This window comes from Mustela erminea, chromosome 13 (assembly GCF_009829155.1).
Source record: "Mustela erminea isolate mMusErm1 chromosome 13, mMusErm1.Pri, whole genome shotgun sequence".
Classification (NCBI taxonomy): Eukaryota; Metazoa; Chordata; class Mammalia; order Carnivora; family Mustelidae; genus Mustela; species Mustela erminea.
The window spans coordinates 57,976,889-58,003,870 of NC_045626.1; the positions used below are offsets into that span (position 1 = coordinate 57,976,889).

The following is a 26,982-nucleotide window of genomic DNA, read 5'->3' on the forward strand; positions in this document are numbered from 1 at the left end:
AAGCGCCTGGGTAGCTTGGCTGGTTAAGCATCTGCCTTTGGCTCACATCCTGATCCTGGGATCCTGGGATTGAACCCCACATCAGGCTTCCTGTTTTGTGGGGAGCCTGCTTCTCCCTCTGTCTCTGCTGTTCCCTCTGCTTGTGTTCTCTCTCTCACTCATTCTCTCAAATAAAATATTTTTCTATCTTCATTTTTGTTTTTCAACATTTCCTTAGCGATTCGGGGTCTCTTCTGATTCCATACAAATTTTAGGATTATTTGCTCCAGCTCTTTGAAGAATACCGGTGGAATTTTGATCGGAATGGCATTAAAAGTATAGATTGCTCTAGGCAGTATAGACATTTTAACAATGTTTATTCTTCCGATCCAAGAGCATAGAATGGTTTTCCATCTTTTTGTGTCTTCTTCAATTTCTTTCATGAGTGTTCTGTAGTTCCTCGAGTACAGATCCTTTACCTCTTTGGTTAGGTTTATTCCCAGGTATCTTATGGTTCTTGGTGCTATAGTAAATGGAATCTATTCTCTAATTTCCCTTTCTGTATTTTCATTGTTAGTGTATAAGAAAGCTACTGATTTCTGCACATTGACTTTGTATCCTGCCACGTTGCTGAATTGCTGTATGAGTTCTAGTAGTTTGGGGGTGGAGTCTTTTGGGTTTTCCATATAAAGAATCATGTCATCTGCGAAGAGAGGGAGTTAAAAAATATATATTTTTTTTTTCTAAAAAGGAAAAAGAAAATATAACAGGAAAAATAGATACTCCAGGAAAGAATAAAAAATAGGAGGGAGGAACTTGTCAAAGTAATAATAGAAGAAAACTTTCCAAAGCTGAGAAGAAAAAAAAAACATGTATCCTTAGGCTGAAGAATCTACAGAATGCGAGCAAGATTAATAAAAAAGACCTACATCTAGACACAGCCTCAACAATTTTACTACTTCCAAGTCATAATACTCTGAAAGATCTCAGAAATAACTAGAATTTATGTACAAGAAATAAGAATTACACTGTCAGGGCACGTGGCTGGCTCAGTCAGTAGAGCATATGACTTTTGATCTCAGGATCATGAGTTCAAGCCCCACATTGGGTATGGAGCATACTTAAAAAAAATAAAATAAATTGGGGTGCCTGGGTGGTCAGTGGGTTAAGCCTCCGCCTTCGGCTCAGATCATGATCTCAGGGTCCTGGGATTGAGCCCTGCATTGGGCTCTCAGCTCAGCAGGGGGCCTGCTTCCCCCTCTCTCTCTGCCTGCCTCTCTACCTACTACTTGTGATCTCTCTCTCTCTGTCTAATAAATAAATAAAATCTTTTAAAAAAAAGTAAAATAAAATAAATCATGAAAAAAAAACCTGAGTTAAAAAAAGAAGAGTCACACTGCCATCAGACTTCTCATCACTGTCCCTGGACCAGTGCCTCAAGTGCACAGTTGGAAAATTACTTTGAACTGACAAATTATTGATCAAGACTATGAATGTAAAATTAAAAACATTTTTCAACAGCAAAAACTCAAAGTTACTTCTCACACACCAGATTTGATACGATATCAAGCAAAATAAGACAGAAGACCAAGAAAGAGAATATGGGTTGAGTGAAATAGCTTTAGCCAGAAGTTGATTTAAGGACAGTTGTAAGCTGATAACTACATTGAAGACCGTTCTGTGATCAGTCAGGTGTGGCCTCAGAGGAGGCACAAGAAAGCCTCAAGGAACAAAGTTTATTATAAATCACAGGTCTCAGAAAGGGAGCCAGTCACTGCCTGCTGGCAGGATCATGAAGAAGCACCAGGTTTTGGTCAAATGGCAAAAAGACAGGAGCAAGAGGAAAATCTGGGCCAGAATCTTCAGTGGGCTTCTACAGGAAGATCAAAGCAGGACAGAGCAAGCAGTTTCGGTGTGGCTAGTTTGAATCATTCCACGGGCCTCCCGGCTCTGCAGGTGGTCTCCAGTTGCTTCATTCTGGGCCTGGCAAGCCTGGCGTGGTTAAAAGCACAGGCCTCCTGGGTTGCTTGGGCTGGTGGAGGAAGTGTGGCCCAGGACTGGTCAGTTTGCATATACTAGGCCTACTGCTGGCTGAGCCCTTTGCTGGTTCCAGGAATTAACCACTCCAGGAAGCAGTGTCTCCCCAGCCAGAAGCTGAAACATCGTGAAATTAAGTTAAAATTAATCAAAAATTAATTTAAACAATTAATTAAAAACATAAATAATACAGAGACTTAAGAAGATGCTAGCCTGCCTGGCAGTAAGTGAGGGCCCTGAGAAGTATCTCTCGAAGAAGAAAATGAGTTCCATAGGGTATCAGCAGAATAATTTTTCAAGATTTCTTATAAGCTTGTTATTTGTGGTATACACACACACACACTCTCTCTCTCTCCAAGAAAATTCCAAGCGTAGGAATAGCAAGAAAATATAAAAATTCAATAAGAAAATTAGTCCTAGGAATTAAATATGGCAGTTGGTTTGCTGTTATGGAAGTGTTCACTTATAAAGAGAAACAGAATAGCATGGTGAATTCTTATATACCCATCACTGGATTCAACAGTTATAGAAAATATGGGGTGCCTGGGTGGCTGGGGTCATGGTCCGAGGGTCCTGGGATCGAGTCCCACATCATGCTCTCTGCTCAGTGGGGAACCTGCTTCCCTTCCTCTCTCTCTGCCTGCCTCTCTGCCTACTTTTGATCTCTGTCTGTCAAATCAATGAATAAAAATCTTTTTAAACAAATGCCACAATTGTTTCATCTATCCTTTCTCCCACTTTTTTCTGACTTGGCTTAGAAATATTTAAAAGCAAATTATAGACAATAAATAATATTTACCCCTGCATCCTTCAGTTTTAATCTCTAAAAGAAAATAAAGACATTTACTTTTTAAATAATAATCCCATTAGGAAACCTACAAAATTAACAATAATTTCTTGGTACAATCTGACATTCCAGTTCATAATCAGGTTTCTCAATTTGTCTCAAAAATGTATTTGTATAGTTGATATGTTCAAATTGATCCAAACAAGGTCCTTGCATGGTATCTGGTAGTGTGTGTGTGTGTGTGTGTGTTTTTCTCATGCCATTTGACATACTGAAGAAACAGTTTGCCTGTAGAATATCCCACATTCAGGATTTGACTTGTCGTTTAACTTGTTCCTCTGTCTTTCTGTATTTCTAGTAATTTGAAGCTAGTTGTTAAAGTTTGATTGGATTCAGGTTTTATATTTTTTGGCAAGAAGACCTAATAGGTAATGCTGTATGAAATAGGTGATTTTCAATATTTTATGAAGTTTATGGAAAAGTTCATTTTATCTTAAAATTAGAAATATTTTCCTCTGCTAATATGGCATTGGGCAAGGAAATTCTATCATACTGTTTTTCAGTGAACAGTATTCATGGGGACATGTTAAGGTAAACTGCTGTTTCCTGGTTTTCAACTTTTAGAATCAGTGTATGGTAAGACGAGATGTTTTCATTGTACTTAGGCAACAGAACATAGTTATTAAGTTTGTCAACATGAGTTAGGAGAAGTTGGGTGGGGAAAGTGGGAAAGGCACCTGCATCCTTATCTGCAAATGAGGGAATTAAGAAATGTGGAATAAAAATCAGAAGTTTAAGTACATTTAAGATCACAAAGGAAATAAATTATGGTATTAGAATAATACAATTATTAGAAATATTGGGAGAGGGTTAGTGTAAATGAACTTTAATCCTCATCTCTCATGTAAGAGGATTGATAGATAAGATCTAAAGATGTTTTTGTTGCTTTTGGTAAATTCATCATTTTTATTTAAATTCTCATGGAGGTAACCACCAGAGAAACTTAAGAAAGAGGTTTTTTGGTGTTTTTTTTTTTTTTTTTTAAAGATTTTATTTATTTATTTGACAGAGATCACAAGTAGGCAGAGAGGCAGGCAGAGAGAGAGAGAGGGAAGCAGGCTCCCTGCTGAGCAAAGAGCCCGATGCGGGGCTCGATCCCAGGACCCTGAGATCATGACCTGAGCCGAAGTCAGCTGCTTAACCCACTGAGCCACCCAGGTGCCCCTGTTTTTTGTTTTTTTTTTTAATTTGACAGAGAGAGATCACAAGTAGGCAGAGAGGCAGGCAGAGAGAGAAGAGGAAGCAGGCTCCCTGCTGAGCAGGGAGCCCGATGCGGGACTCGATCCCAGGACCCTGAGATCATGACCTGAGCCGAAGGCAGCGGCTTAACCCACTGAGCCACCCAGGCGCCCGAGAAAGACTTTTAAAGTGGCTGTGTCTGGAGAGTGGAGTTGAGGGTGGAAGGAACGGAAAGGAATTTTTCTTTTGATTGTACATTTTTCTGGACTCTTTGTTGCTGTTTAACCATGCACATTCACTAAGGAAAGTAATACCTTTTCTCCCCTTAGTCTTAATTTCTACCCTAAAATGTGGTTTCAACAAGTAAAGTCTACTTTAATGTAACCTTAGTTTTCAAATGTATGATGACAACAGGTCAGATATATGAAAGAATTAAGCACACATCAGAAAAACAAGTTCTGTGCACTTCAAGGATTTCAAATGCTTGTCTTTGAGTTCTTGCCATTGGTTTCCTGCTTTGGGGCCCCTCTGTCATGTGTGGAGCCAGTGTCTTTAACATTTTAGTATAATTAATTTTTAAATTTCAGTGTAGTGACAGCATGGCGCAAAGTAGCAAACTGCCTAAGAAAATGATCCTGGAAAGAAATGAGAGCTCCAAAAATAACCTCCCTAGTCAACTAAAGAAAAGCTGACAATGGTGAACTTCGAGAGGATGACAGATGCTTCCCAAAGAAGTTTAACTAATTGTTTTAAAGTCTGAGTAGTTAGTAACTCTCTACTCAGAAACTGATCCATTGTACATAATGAATATAGACAAATGAAGAATTTATGGAAATTACAGAATGTTGCTTTTTCTGAGTGGGAGAAATCCCATGTATCATTGGAAGATCCCATTTCGTAACTCACCATGCTTGGAAGAATGCAGAATTTGAAGAGTGCTTCAGGCAAGAGATGGAGGGTCAAAATCCACGTTGCCCAAGAGTCTCTAATGATGATCTCTCTGAATGCAATCCTAGTTGAAAAAGAGAAAGATATATGAAAACTTTAAAACAATACCATGGAAAAATATTACCTAGCAAGCATTTACTTCATTTTAATTCAGGGTATTCAGATTTAAATTTAAGTTACAATAATAACTTGGGTCTTTGGTCCAAGTTAACTGCACAAAACTCCCCCCGCAAAACTTGTTTTTAATGTAATTTAATCTCTGGTAATGAGCCGTGAAGTTTCTTTGAAGTTTCAGTAGATGTTATGTTAGCTCTTCTGTTGAACTCTGTTGTTTGCTTTTTCATCTCAGGTTACTAATTTTCATTCATTATAAAGTCTAGCACAAGAATATATTACGTGTATTTGTATAATTCCTGTATTCTAAGTGTTACTGACTTTTCAGTGCCACCTAATGATTACTTATAGAATATGGCTATTAAAATGAGCAGTGGATATGAAATCAGAGTGAATCATAAGCTTGGCTCTAATCCTAGATTATGTAACAGTGGACAAATCATTTAATTTATTTGGGCCTATTTCCTCTTTTATGAATAAAGGAGTCCAATTTGACCCTTTATTCCATGATTCTGTTTCATAGTCAAAGTGAAAGTTCATACATAATGAAAGATTTTATGAAAAGTATGTACAAACTTATCCTCATATCTTGCCACATTCCTTATACTAATAAAGGTCATGTGGAAAACATGAGATGATTTTTCCTTTTGCCTAAATTTATAAAATGTCAGAATTTATAAATCTGGTTTAACTTTTCAGTATTTTAGTTTGAGGAAAAAGATAAACTCCATATTAGGCCTAGTAAATACTAAACCAAAATGAAGTATAATTAAATTTTTAAAAGTATCATATCCACAAAAGAAAATCCAGAGGACTCTTGTCCTGTTATTATTGCTGCTAAAGAATGTACCCCAAAACACAGTGGCTTAAAACAATAATAATTTAATCAGCTCATGAACCTGTATTCTGGGTAGCTCCTTTCTGCTCCACACATCAGCTGGAATAGCCCAAAGATTGGGGCTGATTATTTTCTCAGCTCTCCCCTTTACAGCAAAACACCTCAAAAGAGTTTTCTGTTCTCACTATCTCTAATTCTCTTTGCCATTTTCCCTCTTTTTCTTTTTTTTAAAGATTTTATTTATTTATTTATTTATTTGAGAGAGAGACAGTGAGAGAGAGCACGAGCGAGGAGAAGGTCAGAGAGCGAAGCAAACTCCCCGTGGAGCTGGGAGCCCGATGCAGGACTCGATCCTGGGATCATGACCCGAGCCAAAGGCAGTCGTCCAACCAACTGAGCCACCCAGGCGTCCCTGCCATTTTCCCTCTTTAAGATTATTTTTAAAAATAATTCATTTTGAAATAACTTTCAAAATGTAGAGAAGATCTGCCAGAAGGGGGAAGACTCCTGTATCCCTTCACCCAGATTCTCCAGTTATTAACATTTTATCGAATTTGTTCTGTTGTTCATTACTCCTTCCTCTCCCTCCACACACACACACACCTCCCAAACATGTGTGATCATTCATCCTTTTTTGAACCTTTAGAAATCAAGCTTTATACATAATAGCCCATCACTCCTAAATGTTCCAGTCTGTATTTTCCAATGAGAACATTCTCTTACATAACTGGCATACACCCTCCAAATACGGAAGCCAGCATTGTCACAATACTGCCACCCAGTTCACAGACCTCATTCATATTTCACCAACTGTCTCAGCAGTATCTCTTGTGATATCTTTTCTGATCCAGGCTCCTGTCCATAATATGTGATGCATTTAGTTGTCATGTCTGTTCAGACTCATTCACTTTATAACAGTACTGAGGTCTTTCCCTTGACAGTTTCAGTGAGTATAGACTTTACATCATGTAGGATGACCCTAAACCTTGATCCACCTGATGATGACTGATAACCATACTTAAGGTCAGACATTCTTGGCAACAATAGCACTGAAATGAAGTTATGCATTATGTGAAGTGATACACATCACTGGTCATGTTAACCTTGATTTCCTGATCACATTGACATCTGTCAGATTTTCTACATTAAAGTCACCATTAACCCTTTCGTAATTGGTCAGTATTCTGTAGAGAGTTTTCTAAGAGTACTTTAATATGTTCCTCATCTTACCTCCACCCACCAGCTTTGGCATCCATTGACAGCTCCCATCTGAATGAAACACCTCTGTGATAGTTGTCAGGTGGTGATTTTCTATTCCCTTCATACCTTCTACATTTACCAGTTGGTCCCTCTATTAAAAGGAGGAGCTTTTTCTTCATTTATTTATTTATATATTTTAAAATAACATAACTGTTGAACTCCTATTTTATTCCTATTTTATTTATGGGGGTGATCCATTGTTATCATTGTTTATTTTGACATTAAAGTTGTCTATTTGGCCAGTGGGAGCCCCTTCCGGTTGCTTCCTATGTTTTTTTGATACATCCCATCATTCACTGAGCATTTCCTTATTTTTAGACATGGACAGTATCCCAGGGTCATTTTGTACTTTCCCTGGCCCAGCCCCGGAATCAGTCTTTTCTCCAGATCTGGTTCCTCTTAGGATAGGTATTTAGAAAGCAACCTCTGGGCACTTGACGTGCTCTATGCTTCAGGGTCATCATCACTTCTAAGGGCCCTCGGCCAAAAAAAGTTAGGAAAATAGCTATATATAATGTTAGAAACAAGTTAATTTTAATATGTTAGAGCTTTGATTGTAAGGCATTAACTAAAAATATTGCATGATATTCCAATCAGTGAGAAAAATTAACTTTTATTTTCTTTGTTTCTCCTCACCTAGGTATGTGCAATCCTCGAAACTACAGTGACACACCTCCAACCTCAAAGAGCACTGTAGAAGAGCTTCATGAGCCAATCCCTTCTCTCTTCCGGGCACTCACAGAAGGAGACACACAGTTGAACTGGAACATTGTTTCCTTCCCTGTTGCAGAAGAACTCTCACATCATGAGAATCTGGTTTCATTTTTAGAAACTGTGAACCAGCCACACCATCAAAATGTGTCTGTTCCTAGCAATAATGTTCATGCACCTTATTCCAGTGACAAAGGTAACTACCCACAGTTGACTTCCCATCTTGCCCCATCGTTTTCTGTGTGGTCTGTGAAACTTATATTACCGTTTAGAGCAGTTTTTGGCTTTGAGTTTGTCTAGTCTTAAATGAATTTTGGACTTTAATAACCCCAGTCCTTAAGTAGATAAGGAAGCATATCATGCATATTGTCATGACTCCTTCATAGCCTCAGTGATACAAGTTGTGTTGGAAGACAAATAACCTGGTTCTAATTTTGAGGTTTATTTGTGTTAGGCTTTAATTGTTCTTTCCATAAGATAGCAACAGCACTCCTTGCTTAATATGGCATTGCTCACTGTCAGATAATGTTCAAAGTGTCCAGATGGTCATGTTTTTGTAATAGCATTAGTACTATAAATGATGCCAAGGTCATCAGCTAAATCTCGTTATGAGCAAGTTAGTATTCCAGACATCTAATTTCCAGGTGTAAACTAACTCCACTACTCTTGGAAGCTAAAGGGAAGAATGGCCTATATAACTTTGAGAAGCGTATTAAAAAAGGCTTATTAGGGGGCACCTAGGTGGCTCAGTGGGTTAAAGGCTCTGCCTTTGGCTCAGGTCATGATCCCAGGGTCCTGGGATTGAGCTCCGCATCAGGCTCTCTGCTCAGCGGGGAGCCTGCTTCCTCCTCTCTCTCTGCCTGCCTCTCTGCCTACTTGTGATCTCTGTCAAATAAATAAATAAATAAATAAATCTTTTTTAAAAAAAGAATGCTTATTAGGATAAGTCACTCCTTAATTTTGGAATGTACAGGACATGTAACTTTTATAAAGTCTTTGATATATTCAAATAAAAGGCTCTGTACAATTTTACTGTGGAAAAATAAGGCAATTATGAACATTGCAGTTATTTCTTAAAATATGAGATGAATTATACATAAATTATACATAAATAGATTTCATTTACTTATATGAGAGAGAGCAAGTGAGACGGAGAGTGTGAGCAGGGACAGAGGGAGAGAGAAAAGCAGACTCCCTACTGAGCAGGGAATCCGATGTGGGGCTTGATCCCAGGACCCTGGGATTATGACCTGAACCAAAGGCAGACACTTAACTGACTGAGCAACCCGGGCACCCCTATTCTTTTTTAAATTGGCTTTTTGTTGTGCGCCTTATTACAATCCTGCCTATGTGAAATAGTGTGAACTTTGGACATCAGTAATAAAAGCAAAACAGCATTTGTTAATGATATTCAGATTAAGAATTCCTATTGTTTTTGGTTAAATTACTTAAAAGACAATTCTAGATTTTGGAAAATAACAAAAATACATGGAGTGTGCCTTATTCAGATATTGTACTACCATTTTCCCCACTAAAATGTAATCTATATAATAAATATTAAATAATAATTAATAAATTTTTTTCCAAATATTTAGTTTAATGAAATAATTACCAGGCAGCCACATTTCCTGGAAATACCAACTATCTTTCAAGGCAAAGTTAAAATTTTTCCCTTTGACACCTTCTCTAGGAACCCCTTGCTCCCAGATGGAATAAACTACCTCCTATTCCTGTAACTACCTTCTTCCCATATTTGTTTTTTGATTTGTCGTCTGTTTTTAACTTCTAGGTCTTTCATTTTCTACTTTGTTCCTTGGATTCTCTGATTACTCTTTGAGTCCTAGTGGTTATTATGCCATAGTAGGTATTAATACTTGTTGAATAAATAAATGAAAGAAATTTGGTAGATACTAATCACCTGAGATTCAAAGCTCCCCCCTGCTCACTGCCAATCCCTCATTTGCTATGCTGGCCTCCCCATTTTCCCTTTTGACCTCATAACTCAGTAGCAGTTCTGCTGTTTCCTGATGCTAACCATTCACTGCAGTGGGCTTGCCTCCACTCCATTCCCCATAGCACTACACTGCTCTCCTTGTGACTTTCCTTATTTTGTTACTTGGCAACTTTGCTTTTAATTCTTCTTCCTAATACAAGTCCAGTTTTTTCCATTAAGCCTTTCTTTACCGTTCAGACCCCTGGTGACTGAACAGTTCTATAAATGGCTCTGTAAAATAACAGAGTTTAATCATACACTCCCTATTAATGGTTTTTATTGTCTTTTATTTATTTCATGTACCTTATCCTCCTAGCAGGGTCATTATATGGCATAAACGGCCAGGAGAACTAAATATTGAAACAAAATAGTTGTGTTGAAAAGCAAGACTAAAAATTGCTACTGATAATAAGAGTATTTTTTAATAGCTAATGTTGAATTGTGCTAAGTGCTGCTAACCACTTTGCATCATTTGAATTAAGTTTGCTTTATCTTATTATTGTAAATTTTCAGTATAACTTTAGAACAGTATATTTTCTTTTTTCTTTTCTTTTCTTTTCTTTTTTTTTTTTTTAAGAGGGAGAGGGAGCAAGAATGGTGAGGGGCAGAGAAAGGAGAGAGAGTTTGTTTTTTTTTTTTCTTTTTTGAGAGACAGAGAGAGAGTGAGAGAGAGAATATTTTTTTCTTTTTTTTTTTAATTTCTTTTCAGTGTTCCAGAATTCATTGTTTATGCACCACACCAGTGCTCCATGCAAAACATGCCCTCCATAATACCTACCACCAGGCTCACCCAAGCCCCCACCCTCTCCCCTCCAAAACCATCAGGTTGTTTCTCAGAGTCCACAGTGAGAGAGAGAATCTTAAGCAGGCTCCATGTCCAGCACAGAGCTGGACTGTGGGGCTTGATTTTATAAGCTGAAGTCAAGAGTTGGATACTCAACCAGTTGAGCCACCCAGGTGCCCCTAACACAGTATTTTTCAAACTCCTTTTAGTTGGAGAATTCGCTCCTCTAAGGAATTCGTATCAGAAATGCCCAGTTTAAAAAAACACAGCTCTGAGGGTGCCTGGGTGGTTCAGTGGGTTAAAGCCTCTGCCTTTGACTCAGGTCATGATCCCAGGGTCCTGGGATTGAGCCCCACATCGGGCTCTCTGCTTAGCAGGGAGCCTGCTCCCTCCTCTCTCTCTCTGCCTGCCTCTCTGCCTACTTGTGATCTCTGTCTGTCAAATAAATAAATAAAATCTTAAAAAAAAAAACCCCACACAGTTCTGAAGTGTAGCAAATTTTAAGCCCGATAATCTTAACTTTGAGATCAAAGTCTAGAATCTAAGGACGTCCCTCTACCTTCTTCAGCTGGAGTGGGGGACTCTGACCTCCTTCTCAGTTTAATTAACAAATGTGATCTTTTTCCCTACACCTCATGCAGAGTAGCGGTAAGGGAACTAAGAATAACTATTGATATCTGCCAGATAATAAAGCATTTCCTGCTTTTCCTCTTTCTTGCTCTGAGCTCTTAATTTTTTGTTTTTCAGAACACATGTGTACTGTGGTTTATTTTGATGACTGCATGTCCATACATCAGTGTAAAATATCCTGTGAGTCCATGGGAGCATCCAAATATCGCTGGTTCCATAACGCCTGCTGTGAGTGCATTGGTCCAGAGTGCATCGACTATGGTAGTAAAACAGTCAAATGTATGAACTGCATGTTTTAAAGGAGAAGAATGCAAACCAAAGCATTTTAGTCAACAAGAAAGATATAAAAAACTATTTGGTGAGGTTTACTGGTTGTACCAGGATGCCAGCAGGTTAAGGAAATATAAGAATTTGGACTGAGTTAAAGTATGACGAATGCATTAATGTGTTCAATTATAAGTATAACTGCTCTGGTTGGTTTTATAGCCCACTGGCAATAAGCCCCTTCCTCTCTATACATTTACAGCTTTGGTCGTATGAGAAGCAAGTACACAGAGAATTCCTTGTAAGATCTGAGGTCTCTAACATAAAGCCTGAGGTCTTTTTCTTCTAGCATTCCCAAAGCCTTTGGTTTTGAAAGTGTTCGAGGACCTTAACGTAAGTTATGGTTTCTTCATTTACTGCTCCTGAGATGCTGAGTTTTTCCAGTTGCACACTAGATGTCATTCACTGTGCCTTGTCTCGTTTATCTCTTCTGTAAATAGGGTAGATACTCAAATATATCACCCGGAGAACTCCCGTAAAAATCACTGTCAAAAGCTTAATTTCAAATCTTGTAATGTTGGTTTTAGAAAGTAAATGCCTACTACATTTTACAGTTTAAAACTTTTACATAGTAGAATCCATCCTGTAATACACGTGCTGACAGAACTTTGGGGAAGATTCTCCTTCTACGCCCCCTGCCCAAAGTACTGGTGTAGGTACTGGCAAAGAATTTTCAACAGGAATTTCAAAGCACATCTATATCACTGCATTAAATATTCCACTAGGTAAATAATGAGAAAGTTACAGCATTTCTCTGACTTAAGTTACCAGCTTAAAGAGCACTAGGAGTGGGAAATGCCTGCCAAATCAGACTCTACTTAGAGCACCAGAGAAGCAGCTTGTCCCGTTTACAGAGATGGCAAGACTGAAAGCAGAAGCTGTGCTGCTGGGGAGAGAGAATGAGCCCACTCAGCCTTAGCATGGGCAGGGCCATGTTCCCCAACGATGAATGATAGGAGGGGATAAAGAAGAAAATGATGGGTATGAGCAGGGAGGGTTGAAAATACTGACAATTCTTCCGGGAAACAAACCTTAAACTATTTGCATTAATTATTTTGTTATATTATAATCTTTAGGTTTCTGTCTGCATTGAATGTTCTTATTAAACAAGTAATCAATCGTACAGTGGGAAGTTAAGATTATGAAATGAACAAGAGATCTGTTCAAGATGATGTTAACTTCAAATACATTATAGATTATTTTGTTTTACATATTTCGATAATGATAAGCTTAAATACATGTACCCTTCATCATAATAAAATCCCAGTCATCAAGCATGAATCTAAAACATAAATATTTATATTACAGAGATTCATAACTTTACAAAATTATTAATTTCTTCAGTACCTTATGGAATTACAAGTAACATGTAGAAATATCTTTATATGTCTAAATATTTTAGTACATAGAAACAGATAAGCTTTTAGATACTTTGTATTCATTATATGAACAGTAGTTAGTTACAAGATCATATGTAATATCATGATTAGCATAAAATCTAAAGCCTTAGTACCTTTTCTGTTCTTTCAGACAACTCTAATGAATACAAGGTACTTTCCACAAACTTTTGGCTTTTTAAAAAATAGCTGAAATTTAGCTCTTGTATATTTTTTTAATAGGAAAACATTGGGATATCTTTTTCTGCCTTTTACCTAGAATGCCTCTGTTTAAAAGTGCCTTGAAGGCATTTTAGCTCCCCTTCCTCATTAATGCCTATAAAGCTAAAACTTTTCTTAAAAACTTTAAACTTAAAAAAAAAGAGTTTTAAAAGAATCTGCATCCAGCTTCTTCATTTCCATTTTGCTATTCTTCAAAGTAATTTTATACCTATGAATAAAGAAATCTTTTTGTGTTAATGGATGGCATGTTTAATGTTGCCTTAAATATGTCAACAAATATTTTTTAACTGCATTTATCAACTTGATTAGGCTTTCATTATTAAATTCTTAAGTGTAGTATCTCTTCTGCCCCTATACTGGGAGGGTAATTTCTTGAGCCATGTTGTATTTGGCCTGGTTTTCCTTACATCTTTTTCCCCAATGGAAATTACCCCTAAATGTAATGATAATTTTTATATTCAATTTTGCATAGTTTTGGGGGTTTATGATGAGGTTAAAAGATAGAGTTCACTTAAAAGATTCCATTTCCAGTTTATAATGTATTTCAGGTTTTGTATAACAATGTTTTCAAATTAAAAATATAACATTTGACAAATCAGTACCCCCACTAAAATTTAGACCTTTTATTACCATTCTATGTACAATTCACTTCTGTATTGAAGCTCTGGTAAAAAAAAAAAAAAAAAAAAAAGAAATCTTTTTTTTTAATTCAAAAATTAGGTTGTTAACTTTTTCTATAACTAGATTTAAAAAAAAAAAACTAAATCAGTAGGTATTATAAAAGCCATATGTAAAACGTTCCTTCCTAGTTAGTTTTTTTGTCCCTCCCCAACCCACTAGCATCTAATTATTACAGAAATTGTACTCAAAATAGTGGCACCAAATCAAATGATAATTCAAGTAAAGTAAATCTTTGTTTACATAGAATGCTATAAAGAGAGGCTTTCATGTAAAAAAACTACTTCTAAAGATTCAGAAAACAAAATTGGTAAGATATTAGAATATTTGAACAATTATTTATAAAGGAGAGTAGCATCAAAGTAGAGGAAAGAAACTAAGACTTCTGAAAAATGAGGTAGATATAAATAAACCACTTATTTAAAAAATTTGTTTTTGTGAAAGCTTCTTTGAAGATTTTAAAAATCTATTCTACATTCCCCAGGGCCTTTGTTAATTGTGTTTCACGTGATCTACAACATACAAAATTATGTATTTTTTCCTTTGGTTGTCCCTATAAGCAAAAGAGTATTTTAATAAAAACTTGAAATGAGTGTGTCATGCTTTTTGTTAACTTCAGCATAGAAACACCAGAATAAGTTTGGCATTTCTGTCTAGTGAGGTTATAGTTTAAGGAAAGCATGTCCCCTTCTCTCTGGATGTCCCTGCAGATTGTGTTGAAACAAAGGCGCTTTAACAGTTTGCTCTCTGCTTTTTCATGTGCTTTATTCCAATAAGGGGGAAACTTTGAAATGACACACTTAACATTCTCCTTGTTCTGCAAGCCTCAGGAGAGCTATCTGATGGTTGGAAGGTCAAGGTAGGAAAATCACTCCTTGCTCTCCCATAGTGATAATAATAATATAAACATAACAGGGTTATGTTATTAGAATTGAGAGCCATAGGCTAGCCCCTTATGGTAGAATCAGTGTTATTTCACAGAATCCACATTCTGAAAGCACAATAGACAGGAGGATCTAGAGAGGGAAAAATTCAAGAGGACAGGTTGGCAGCCTCAGTGACTTAGTGGAATGAGAGAACTAAGGAATTTGGGAGGTAGAATTCATTTCAAGAAGGACTGCCCTGCTTCCCCCCTCCCTCTGCCTGCCATGCTGCCTATTTGTCATCTCTCTGTCAAACAAATAAATAAAATCTTTAAAAGAAGAAGAAGAAGAAGAAGGTCTGTACGTTTGATGAGGAAAGTTGTTCTTTTGCTGCAGGTGTCCAGTGGCAGTGAGCCACGGGGTACGGAGAAGCAGAGGGTCAATCCGGAGATGCAGAGTTGGGAGGGAGCATCCCAGCTAGAGAAATCAGCAGGCAGGCAGGCTCTGGTATGGCAGGCAGGCTCTGGTATGGCTGGCCCCACCTAGCACCCACACCTGACAGGTTTTGAATTCCTCAAGCTGGCAGCTAAACTGCATTAGCTTATAGATGTTATGAGTTATGATTCTTGGGCCTCTTACATTTTTCCCAACCAATTTAAAAAAATTCATCTTACTTTTTTTTTATTTTGAAGTCCGTGCTAGAAGAATGGAGTCAGCAACAACTCCAAGGTCCAGGTTTTGAGGTGAGAACTCTCAGTGCAAAAGCAAAGAGAAAAGAGTTCTGCCCTTCTGGGTGGTGCTATGACCCAGAAAGGAGCCTGGGAACGTGCAGTACCCTCATCCGTCACGGTGGAGGATGTCAGAAATATCCTCATTTGATTGAAGTTAGCCACTGAATTTAGACACAGTTACCACTGAAATTCCTTTGTGGCAAAAAATGATCGCACTGTCAGCCTTCCTGACACACATCGTGCTGCAGCCAGAGGGGTCATTCTAGAAGACATGCAAGTAATTACTGCCCCAACCCCAGTTCCAGTTCCCAGCAAATTGCAAGGCCTTTGTGCTCCTTTGCCTCAGAGGGCTCAGGTTACCTAGTAGGAAGTAGGAGCAAAGCAGACAACCTGCCTTTTGTTTTCCAGCAGTTTCACCTGCTTCAGGGGATTCTCTGGGGAAGGGGGGCAGTGCTGAATTGAGTGCCTTTGCCAGAAGAGGAGAAGAGACCTAGGTCTCCCCCCAGACATAGGGACTGTGCCGCAGGTCTCAGTGCGCCCTCAAGTGCCTGGCTCCAAAGTCTGAAGTTGCCTCTTTCTAGAGGTTTCAACTTACAGCTGTTAGCAGCCCAGCCCTCACAGTCTTCGGGCCCCTAGACTTGCCTCGAGGATTCTGTGAGATTCAGGGTAGGCAATAGACCGTTGCTCTTGGCAGATACTGGATGTGATAGGGCTCTGTGTCAGATTTTACTTGATTTAAAGAAAATTATGAGAAGCACCTGGGTGGCTTAGACGGTCAAGTATCTGACTCCTGATTTCAGCTCAGGGCACAATCTCAGGGTCATGAGGTCAAGCTCCGCATCCAGCTCCAGGCTCAGCTAAGAATCTGCTTAAGAGTCTCTCTATTTTGCCCTCCCCACACTAGTGCTCGCTCTCTCTCTCTTCCCCTCCCTCTCAAAAATAAATAAATAAATATCTTTTTAAAAAAAAGAAGAAGAAGAGTTAAGAAAAGAGCTAAGACATGTTGCAGGATGCCGTTCGCAGAGTGGTTTCCTTCTCTCAGCCTCGTCCTCGGGCAGGCTTACTGTCATCTCAGCCTGTCTCACCACCTCCTCCCTCCCTCCCGCTGCCCTCACTGCAGGCCTTGCCCTCCCTCAGCACACCAATCTATTCCACCCTCAGGTCTGCAGGAATTGTTTCCCCTGCTGCCCTCAGCTGTTGATCCAGATTGCGTTTGCTTATTCTTATTCAGGGCTCAGCTCACATATCTCTATCACCATTTCTTTCTTTCTTTCTTTCTTTCTTTCTTTCTTTCTTTCTTTCTTTTTCTTTCTTTTCAGATTTTATTTATTTATTTGTCAGAGAGGCAGCGAGAGAGGGAACACAAGCAGGGAGAGTGGAGAGGGAGAAGCAGGCTTCCCACCAAGCGAGGGGAGCCCGATGCAGGGCTCGATTCTGGGACCCTGGGATCATGACCTGAGCTGAAGGCAGACGCTTAACGACTAAGCCACCCAGGCACCCCTCTATCACCATTTCTTAAGTAGCAGCCCCTCCCCAGTCACAATCCTATTACCACTTTACTTTTTAGTATCAGCTAACTCTCTGAAAGTATTTATCCATTAGTTATCATTTGTTCTTCTCTACCAGCATGTGAAACCCACAAGGGCAGGGAATTTGTTTCTTTTTTTATCACTGCTTTAAACACAGTACTCCAGCACCCTAAAGTGTGGGACATGTGGCAGGCACACATGTTCTCTAGATGAATGAAGGATAGCAGATCCTATCATACTTCCACTTAAAATGGTGCCTCCTCATTGAACTCAGATAAAGGCCCAAGTCTTCATCAGGCCTCCCCAGACTCTCCTCAGCCAGGCCCACCTTGGACCTCTTCATTTTGATGTGGGTTAGTTGAACACAGCAGTAAACAAAGAATTCTTGAGACCTTTACAGTTGCAGCTTATTTTATCTAAGTAGCATGGGGATAGTACCCTTGGGTAGAAAGAGTTGAGCTTTTTGCTGTGAGGCTGGTGGTTAGATACTTAGTATCAAAGGGAAGGGGGTATGCAGGGAGTGTCAGATTACAAAAGTTTCTTTTAATTTCTACTTGTAAAACTACTTTTGCAAGATATCTCTAGTGCCTATTATTCAGTTTGATATTAACTATAGGTGAAATATACCTTTACCCTTAAAGAGTGTAACAATGGGCACATACTTCATGCTTATCAAAACTATGTAGACTTCAGGTCAGCTTTCTGGACTAAGGGTAAACATTTTCCTGCTTCTGTCCCTCATCAGTTTCCCCGCTGACCAATTTTCAGTCCTTAAATCTGTAAGGTTGCTGAAGAGTAAAGGGCTCATCCGCTGTAACTTCGAGCTGATAGGGGTTATGGGGGTATCCCTACCTATGGACCAAAATTGGTCATTATCTGTTCCTATGAATAATAATCACAGAAGGCCACTGCTGCAGAGTCCAGACATGGACATGGAGGAAGGAGTTTTTCAAGAAGTGAGGATCATCTGTTGACTGGGCAAAGGAGTCAGGAACTGTTTACATGTATCTCGACAATAGGAGAGAACAAAGCAAAAGAGATGACACATTAGGATTAATATGGTAAAGATAAGTGTGATAAAAAGACCTTTTAAGGTCCCCCACCCAACCAGTCATTAAGTGACAATGTAGAGTCTATAAGAGCACCCATCTGGTGAGTATTATCTGTAAGTAACTCTGTCACATTTTTGTCATGATCTGGAATGAAGACACAACATTCTATTTTAATAATGACACATGTTCTTCCTTGTGCTGCTGTTAAGACATCTGATGCCATTCTGTTTTGTAGAACTGCTTTAAACATTTGAGTTACATTAGTGTTTAATAAATAATGTAATACTGGGATGCCTGGGTGGTTCAGTCGGTTAAGCGTTTGACTCTTGATTTCAGGTCATGTTCTCAGGGTCGTGAAATGGAACCCCTCATTGGGCTCTGCATTGGCTGTGGAGTCTGCTTAAGATTCTCCCTCATCCTCTGCCCCTTTCCACCCTACCCCTGCTCTCTCACACTTGCTCTCTCTCTCTCTCTCTCTCTCAAAGGAAAAAAAAAAAAGATAATATTTTGGAAGTCATTTGGCCTTAATTGTGTAGCATGTGGTGTTACCCATCTTATAGACTGTTTTGTTTAGCAAGCGATCAGATAATTAAGAGGCACTTTTATGGAAACAAAAGAAAAATATAAGTCAATGGCTAGAGCAAATTACAAACCCAGTATCTGAGCCTCAACTGCTGCCAGTGAGTTTTTTAGATGTCAGGCTTGAAAGCATCCTCAGCTGGAGTGGGAATAGGCAGTGGGAATCAGGTGAACTTTTCTGGTTTGTAAATCAAATGTCTCTGGCGATCCTTTTGAATGGCCCGTACTTCAGCGGCACAAAGACTGTCTATACGTGAGTTTTGTGGCAATTTCTTTGAAGCTGACCTCAGGCTGTCCCACATCAGGTTTCAGGGTTTTAGGAAAAAGGAAAGCTTTAGTTTTTAATGACTTTCAGTCAAGAGAATGGAAGAAGATTGGAAACCTTAGTTAGAAAACCATAGCCAGATATTTGAGGAAACCAGAAGAACTCAGGTTCTAGTTTAGCTTATAATAAGTCGTATTAAAATTGAATATCTACAAAGATGTATTAAAACACATTTTCTCTCTATAATTACTCTCATTTTTATCAGATAGCCAAATCAAGATTAATTTGTAAAACAAGTTCAGTTTTAACAATAAAGATGGCCATAACCTCAGTAACAATTGTGATTGATCGTATAATCTTTTTAAATCTGCTTTCCTAGACCTTTTTTATTATTATTAACATATAATGTATTATTTATTTCAGGTTTGTGATTCATCAGTCTTACACACAGTACTCACCACAACACCTACCCTCCCCAATATCCATCACCCAGCCACCCCATCCCCCACAACCCCTCCCCTCCAGCAACCCTTGATTCCTTTCTTAAGATTAAGGTATCCTGTGGTTTGTCTCCTCCTCTGGTTTCATTTTCTTTCATTTTTTCTTCTCTTGCCCTATGATACACTGCCTTGTTTCTTCAGTTACACATATCAGTGAGATCATATAATTGTCTTTCTCTGATTCACTTATTTCGCTCAGCATGATACCCTGTGGTTCCATCCACCTAGCTGCAAATGGCAAGATTTTTTTTTTCACAGATGCATAAAATTTCATTGTGTGTGTGTGTGTGTGTGTGTGTGTGTGTATACACAGCACATCTTCCTTATCCATTCATTTGTTGATGGACATTTAGGCTTTTTCCACAGTTTGGCTATCATGGACATTGGGGCTTTAAACATTGGGGTGCACATGCCCTTTTGGATCACTACATTTGTATCTTTGGGGTAAATATCCAGTAGTGTGATTACTGGGTTAGGGTAACTCTATCTTCAACTTTTTAAGGAACCTCCATACTGTTTTCCAGAGTGGCAGCACCACCTTGCATTCCCACCAACAGTGTAGGAGGGTTCCCCTTTCTCTACATCCTTACCAACATCTGTCATTTCCTGACTTGTTAATTTTAGCCATTCTGACTGGTGTGAGGTGGTATCTCATTGTGGTTTTGAGTTATGTTTCCCTGATGCCAAGTGATGGTGAGCACTTTTTCATGTGTCTCTTGGCCACTTGGATGTCTTCTTTGCAGAAATGCCTGTTCATGTCTTCTGCCCATTTTTTTTTTAAAGATTTTATTTATTTATTTGACAGAGAGAAATCACAAGTAGATGAAGAGGCAGGCAGAGAGAGAGAGAGAGGGAAGCAGGCTCCCTGCTGAGCAGAGAGCCCGATGCGGGACTCGATCCCAGGACCCTGAGATCATGACCTGAGCCGAAGGCAGCGGCTTAACCCACTGAGCCACCCAGGTGCCCCCTTCTGCCCATTTTTTATTAAATTATTTGTTCCTTGGCTGTTGAGTTTGATAAGTACTTTATAGATTTTGGATACTAGCCTTTTAACTGAGATGTCATTTGCAGATACCTTCTCCCATTCTGTCAGTTGTCTTTTGGTTTTGTTGACTATTTCCTTCACTGTGCAAAAGCTTCTTATCTTGATGAGGTCCCAATACTTTGCTTTTGTTTCCCTTGCCTTTGGAGATGTGTCTGTCAAGAAGTCGCTGTGGCTGAGATCGAAGAGGTTGTTGCCTATGTTCTGCTCAAGGATTTTGATGGATTCCTGTCTCACATTTAGGTCTTTCATCCATTTAGAATCTATTTTTGTGTATGGTATAAGGAAATGGTCCAATTTAATCATTCTGCTTGTGGCTGTCCAATTTTCCCAACACCATTTATTGAAGAGACTGTCTTTTTTCCATTGCATATTCTTTTCTGCTTTGTCAAAGATTAGTTGACCATAGAGTTGAGGATCCATTTCTTTTTTTTTTTTAATAAACTTTTTTTTTTTTAAGATTCTATCTATTTATTTGACAGAGAGAGATCACAAGTAGACAGAGGGTCAGGCAGAGAGAGAGAGAGAGAGAGGGAACAGGCTCCCCGCTGAGCAGAGAGCCCGACGTGGGACTTAATCCTAGGACCCTGAGATCACGACCCAAGCCGAAGGCAGCGTCTCAACCCACCGAGCCACCCAGGCACCCCTGAGATCCATTTCTGACTTCTCTTTTCTGTTCCATTGATTTATGTGTCTGGTTCTGTGCGAGTACCATATGTCTTGATGATTACAGCTTTGGAATAGAGCTTGAAGTCTGGCATTGTGATGCCACCAGCTGGGGTTTTCTTTTTCAGCATTCCTCTGGCTATTCAGGGTCTTTTCTGGGTCCATACAAACTTTAGGATTATTTCTTCCATTTCTATGAAAAAAAGTTGATGGTATTATGATAGGGATTGCATTAACTCTAGAGATTGCTCTACAGCGTAGACATTTTAACAATATTTCTTCTAATCCATGAGCATGGAATGTTTTTCCATTTCCTTTTGTCTTCCTCAATTTCTTTCATGAGTATTTGATAGTTTTGGAGTACAGATCCTTTGCCTCTTTGGTTAGATATATTCTTAGGTATCTTAGGGATTCAGATGCAATTGTAAATGGGATCAACTCCTTAATGTCTCTTTCTTCTGTCTCATTGTTGATGTATAGAGATGCAACTGATATCTGTGACTGACTTTGTAACCTGCCACTTTACTGAATTCCTCTATGAGTTCTAGCAATTTTGGGGTGGAGTCTTTTGGGTTTTCCCCATAAAGTATCATATCATCTGCAAAGAGTGAGAGTTTGACTTCTTCTTTGCCGATTCCAATGGCTTTTATTTCTTTTTGTTTGTCTGTCGCTGAACCTAGGACATCTAGTTCTGTGTTGAACAGCAATGGTGACAGTGGACATCCCTGCCATTTTCCTGACCTTAGGAGGAAAGCTCTCAGTTATTGCTCATTGAGAATGATATTTCTATGGGTTTTTCATAGATGGCTTTTATGATATTGAGGTATTGTACCTTCTATCCCTACACTCTGAAGAGTTTTAATCAAAAAAGGATCATATGTTTCTTGTCCTTTCTTTGATTAATGTAGTAAATCCCACTTAGTCATGATGAACAATCCTTTTAATGTATTGTTGGATCCTATTGGGTAGTATTTTGGTAAGAATTTTTTCCTCAGGGATATTGGTCTGTAAGTCTCCTTTTTGGTGGGGTCTTTGTCTGCTTTAGGGATCAAGGTAATGCTGACCTCCTTAAAAGAGATTGGAAGTTTTCCTTCCGTTTCTATTTTTTGGAACAGTTTCAGAAGAATAGGTATCAATTCTTCTTTAAATGCTTGGTAGAATTCCCCTGGGCAGCCATCTGGCCCTGGGCTCTTGTTTTTTGGGAGATTTTTGAATACTGCTTCAGTTTCCTTCCTGGTTATGGGTCTGATCAGATTGATTTTCTACTTCTTCCTGGTTCAGTTTTGGTAGTTTATATGACTCTAGGAATGTATCCATTTCTTCCAGACTGTCTAATCTGTTGGCATATAGTTTCTTATAATGTTCCTATAATTGTTTGTATTTCTTCAGTGTTGGTTCTGATCTCTCCTCTTTCATTCATGATTTTATTTATTTGGCTCCTTTCTCTTTTCTTTGTGATAAGTCTGGCCAAGGGGTTATCAGTCTTATTAATTCTTTCAAAGAACCAACTCCTATTTTCGTTGATCTCGTCTACTATTCTTTTGGTTACTATTTCATTGATTTCTGCTCTAATCTTTATTATTTCTCTTCTCCTGCTAGGTTTGGCTTTATCTGATGTTCTTTCTCCAGCTCCTTTACGTTTAGGGTTAGGTTGTGTATTTGAGACCTTTCTTGTTTCTTGAGAAAGGCTTGTATTGCTATATACTTCCCTCTTAGGACCAGGTTACCTGCATCCCAAATATTTTGAACAGTTGTGTTTTCATTTTCATTTGTTTCCATGAAGTCTTAAAATTCTTTAATTTCCTTGTTGACCCATTCATTCTTTAGTAGGATGCTCTTTAGCCTCCATGTATTTGAGTTCTTTCCAACTTTCTTCTTGTGACTGAGTTCCAGTTTCAAAGCATTATGCTTTGTGATATGCTTTGGGAATGATCCCAACCTTTTGGTATCAGTTGAGACATGATTTTTGACCCAGGAGAAGTCATTCTGGAGAATGTTCCATGTGCACTCAAGAAGAATGTGTATTCTGTTGCTTTGGAATGGAATGTTCTGACTATATTTGTGCAGTCCATCTGGTCCAGTGTGTCATTCAAAGCCCTTATTTCCTTGTTGATCTTTTGTTTAGATGATCTGTCCATTGCAGTAAGTGGGGTGTTAAAGTCCTCTTCTATTACCGTATCATTGTTGATGTGTTTCTTTGATTTTGTTATTAATTGTCTTATATAATTGGCTGCTCCCATGTTAGGGACATAAATATTTAAAGTTGTTAGATGTTCTTGTTGGATAGACCCTTTAAGAGTGATACAGTATCTTTCCTCATCTCTTATTATAGTCTTTGATTTAAAATCTAATTTGGGGGCTCCTGGGTGGCTCATTTGTTAAGCATCTGCCATCAGCACAGGTCCTGATCCCAGAGTCCTGGAATCAAGCCCTGCATCAGACCCTGCTCAGTAGGAAGCCTACTTCTCCCTCTCCCACTCCCACTACTTGTGCTCCCCTCTCACTGTGTCTCTCTTTGTCAAATAAATAAAGTCTTTTAAAAATAAAAATAAAATAAAATCTAATTTGTCTGATACAAGGATTGACACCCATTTTCTTTTGATGTCCATTAGCATGATAAATGGTTCTCCACCCCCTCACTTTAGATCCGGAGGTGTCTTTGGGTCTAAAATGAGTCTGTTGCAGACAGCATATCAGTGTGTCTTACTTTTTTATGCAATGTGATACCCTTTGTCTTTTGATTGGGGCATTTAGCCCATTTGCATTCAGGGTAACTATTGCATTCAGGTAAACTATGATTTTAGTGCAATTATACTGTCTATAAGGTGACTGTTACTATATATTGTCTCTGTTCCTTTCTGGTCTGTGTTACTTTTGGGCTCTCTCTTTGTTTATAGGACCCCTTTCACTATTTCTCATAGGGCTGGTTTGGTGATCACAAATCCTTTTAGTTTCTGTTTGTCCTGGAGGCTTTGTATCACTCCTTCTATTTTGACAGCCCTGCTGGATAAAGTATTCTTGGCTGCATATTTTCTCATTTAGCATGCTGAATATATCATGCCAGTCCTTCTTGGCCTGCTGCCAGTCTAATGTTTCTACCCTTGCAGGTCACAGACCTCTTGTCCTGAGCTACTGTCAGGATTTTCTCTTTGTCCCTGAGATTTGTAAATTTTACTATTAAATGTCAGGGTATTTACCTATTTTTTTTTTTTTATTGATTTTGAGGGGGATTCTCTGTGCTTCCTGGATTTTGATGCCTGTTTCCTTCCCCAAATTAGGTAAGTTCTTCCCTATAATTTGCTCTAATATACCTTCTGCCCCTCTCTCTTTCTTCTTCTTCTGGGATCCCAATTATTCTAATATTGTTTTGCTTTATGGTTTCACTTGTCTCTTGAATTCTCCCTTTGTGATCCAGTAGCTGTTTATCTCTCTTTTTCTCAGCTCTTTTGCTCTCCATCATTTGGTCTTATATGTCACAAATTTTCTCTTCTGCCTCTTATCCTGTTGTTAGAACCTCCATTTTTTATTGCACCTCATTAATAACCTTTTTTATTTCAACATGCTTAGATTTTATTTCTCCAGAGAGGGATTCTCTAGTGTCTTCTATACTTTTTTCAAGCCCAGCTAGTATCTTTATAATTCTTATTCTGAACTCTAGTTCTGACGTCTTACTAATGTCCATATTGATTAGGTCCCTGACAGTCAGTACTGCCTCTCATTCTCTTTTCTGAGGTGAGTTTTTCTCATTTTTTCCAGAGAAGAATAGATGAGTGAGAGGACAAAATGCTAAAAGGGTAACAACAACCCCGGAGAAATATACACTAAAGAGACCCGAAACCAGGAAGTGAGGTTTAGCGGCAGTGGGGAAGTGGAGATAATCAGACAAGTGTTGCAGAATAGAGCAATATGCTAGATTCTGTGCGTATTTTGGTCTGTTTTTTAGAAAACTAGTTCCCAAAAGTATAAAGAAAGAAAAACTTGTATATGTACAAAAATAAAATTAAATATAATGAAAGGACAGACTGTAGCTGTAAAAATAGAAATTAAAAACAAGAAAAAACAAAAGAGAAAACAACAAAAAAGGAAGGGATATTAACAGACAGGTGAACAGAATAGAGCAATACACTATTTCCTGTGTGTATTTGGTCAGTTTGTTAAAGGAAACCACATCTCAAAATTGTAAAGAAAGAAAAATTTATATATACAAAAATAAAATTAAATACATTGAGATGATAGAATGTAACTGCAATGATGAAATTTAAAAAGTCTTTAACAAAACAAACAAACAAACAAAAAACAAAAAGGAAGAAGGGAAGAAAAAAAAGAGCATATGATCTGGCAGATAACTAGACCAGAGCCATACACTAGATTTTGGGTGTATTTTGGTCTGTTAGAAAAAAATAGAAAAAAAAAACTTTAAAGAAAGAAAAACATATATATACAAACTTAAGGTTAAATATAGTGAAGGGATAGAATATGACTGTAAAAATTAAAATGAAGAAAGATTTTTTAAAAGGAATTGATTAAGAAGTTGGTTGAAAAAGGAAAGAAGAAAAAATTTGAAAAAAGAAAAATTTTAAAATTAAAGTTGAAAGACTAAAGAATCATGGAGAAAAGCCATGAATTCTATGTGCTGTATGCCCCTAGTGCTGGAGTTTTGCAGTTCTCATTGATCAGAAAATTTGGTCTTGGCTGGATGTTCTTGCTGACCTTCTAGGGGAGGGGCCTCTTGCCGTGATTCTCAAATGTCTCTGCCTGAGTCAGAATCGCACCACCCTTGCCAGTGACTAGGTTAAGTAATCTGCTCAGGTTCTCTCTCAGAGCTTTTGTTCCCTGAATGCTTTCCGTACAGCTTTGGAGGATGAGAACAAAAATGGGTGGCCCCCCAGTCTCTGGCCCTGGAGGAGCTGAGAGCTCCGGGCTCCACTCCTCAGTGCACCCTCAGAGAAAAGCAGTCAATCCGCCCTGCCTCCCTGGTCTCCGGCTGCACTCTTTACACACCCAGCCTGTGACTGAGCGTTTCTATCTCTAGCACACAGCCCCGTTTGGAGTCTCCAAAACCAGCAATTCCTGTTGCATGTTCCCAGGCTACTCTTCTTGAGGGAGGAAGGGGAGTCTCCCCGGTTCTGCTGCTTTTTGGGCCCTGCTTTAATATATGTGCTGCCGAAGTGAGCACTGGGCCCTGCTTTAAGAGCAATGGCCTGACTGTGCCGCAGATCACGGTTTATGGCAACCCTGAGCTGAGAGCCCACTGCTAGGCTCCATCTTTGCAGCAGCTTCCCTGCTCTGATACCTGGGTTCTTTGCCACACTCAGATACCCCAGGTGTTCCTGTGACCCTGAGGGTCCTGAGACCACACTGTCCCAGCAAGGGTCCAACCCTGCTTAGCCACCAGAAGGATGTCCCTTAGTGGAGCAGACTTCTAAAAGTTCCAATTTTGTGATCCACTGTTCCATCACTTGCCAGTAGCCGCCTGACAGAGGCTCCTCCCCCTCCCCCCCGGCCCTATCTTACCGTGTATCGCCTCGGATTAACTTCTCCACGTGTCTTATGTTCCAGGAAGTGGTTGCTTTTCTGTTCATAGAGTTGCTGCTCTTCTTTTCTTAGATCTCCTTTTGAGTTTGTAAGTGTTCCGAACCATTTGATAGCTATCTAGCTGAATTCATTGGACCAGAAGAAATTAAGGTCTCTTACTCCTCTGCCATCTTGGACTCTCTCCTGTTTGCTTGTTTTGTTTTGTGTTTTTTCCTAGAACTTTTTATAAGGAATCTCTAGGTTGACCTTTTAATAGCCTCTTGAGGCCAGAGCCAAACT

At 38.9% G+C, this 26,982-nt stretch overlaps 1 protein-coding gene across 2 annotated transcripts in view; it reads left to right on the forward strand.

Moving 5' to 3' along the window:
* The window catches only part of TWSG1 (twisted gastrulation BMP signaling modulator 1), a 65,944-nt gene extending 51,934 nt beyond the window's left edge, over positions 1–14,010 (forward strand). For both annotated transcript variants that reach the window (XM_032309833.1, XM_032309834.1), the window contains exons 4-5: positions 7,843–8,109; positions 11,438–14,010. In XM_032309833.1, the coding sequence (XP_032165724.1) occupies positions 7,843–8,109; positions 11,438–11,619 (449 nt within the window). In that variant the 3' untranslated portion in view covers positions 11,620–14,010. The remainder of the gene's footprint in view (positions 1–7,842; positions 8,110–11,437) is intronic.
* Positions 14,011–26,982: the final 12,972 nt, after the last annotated feature.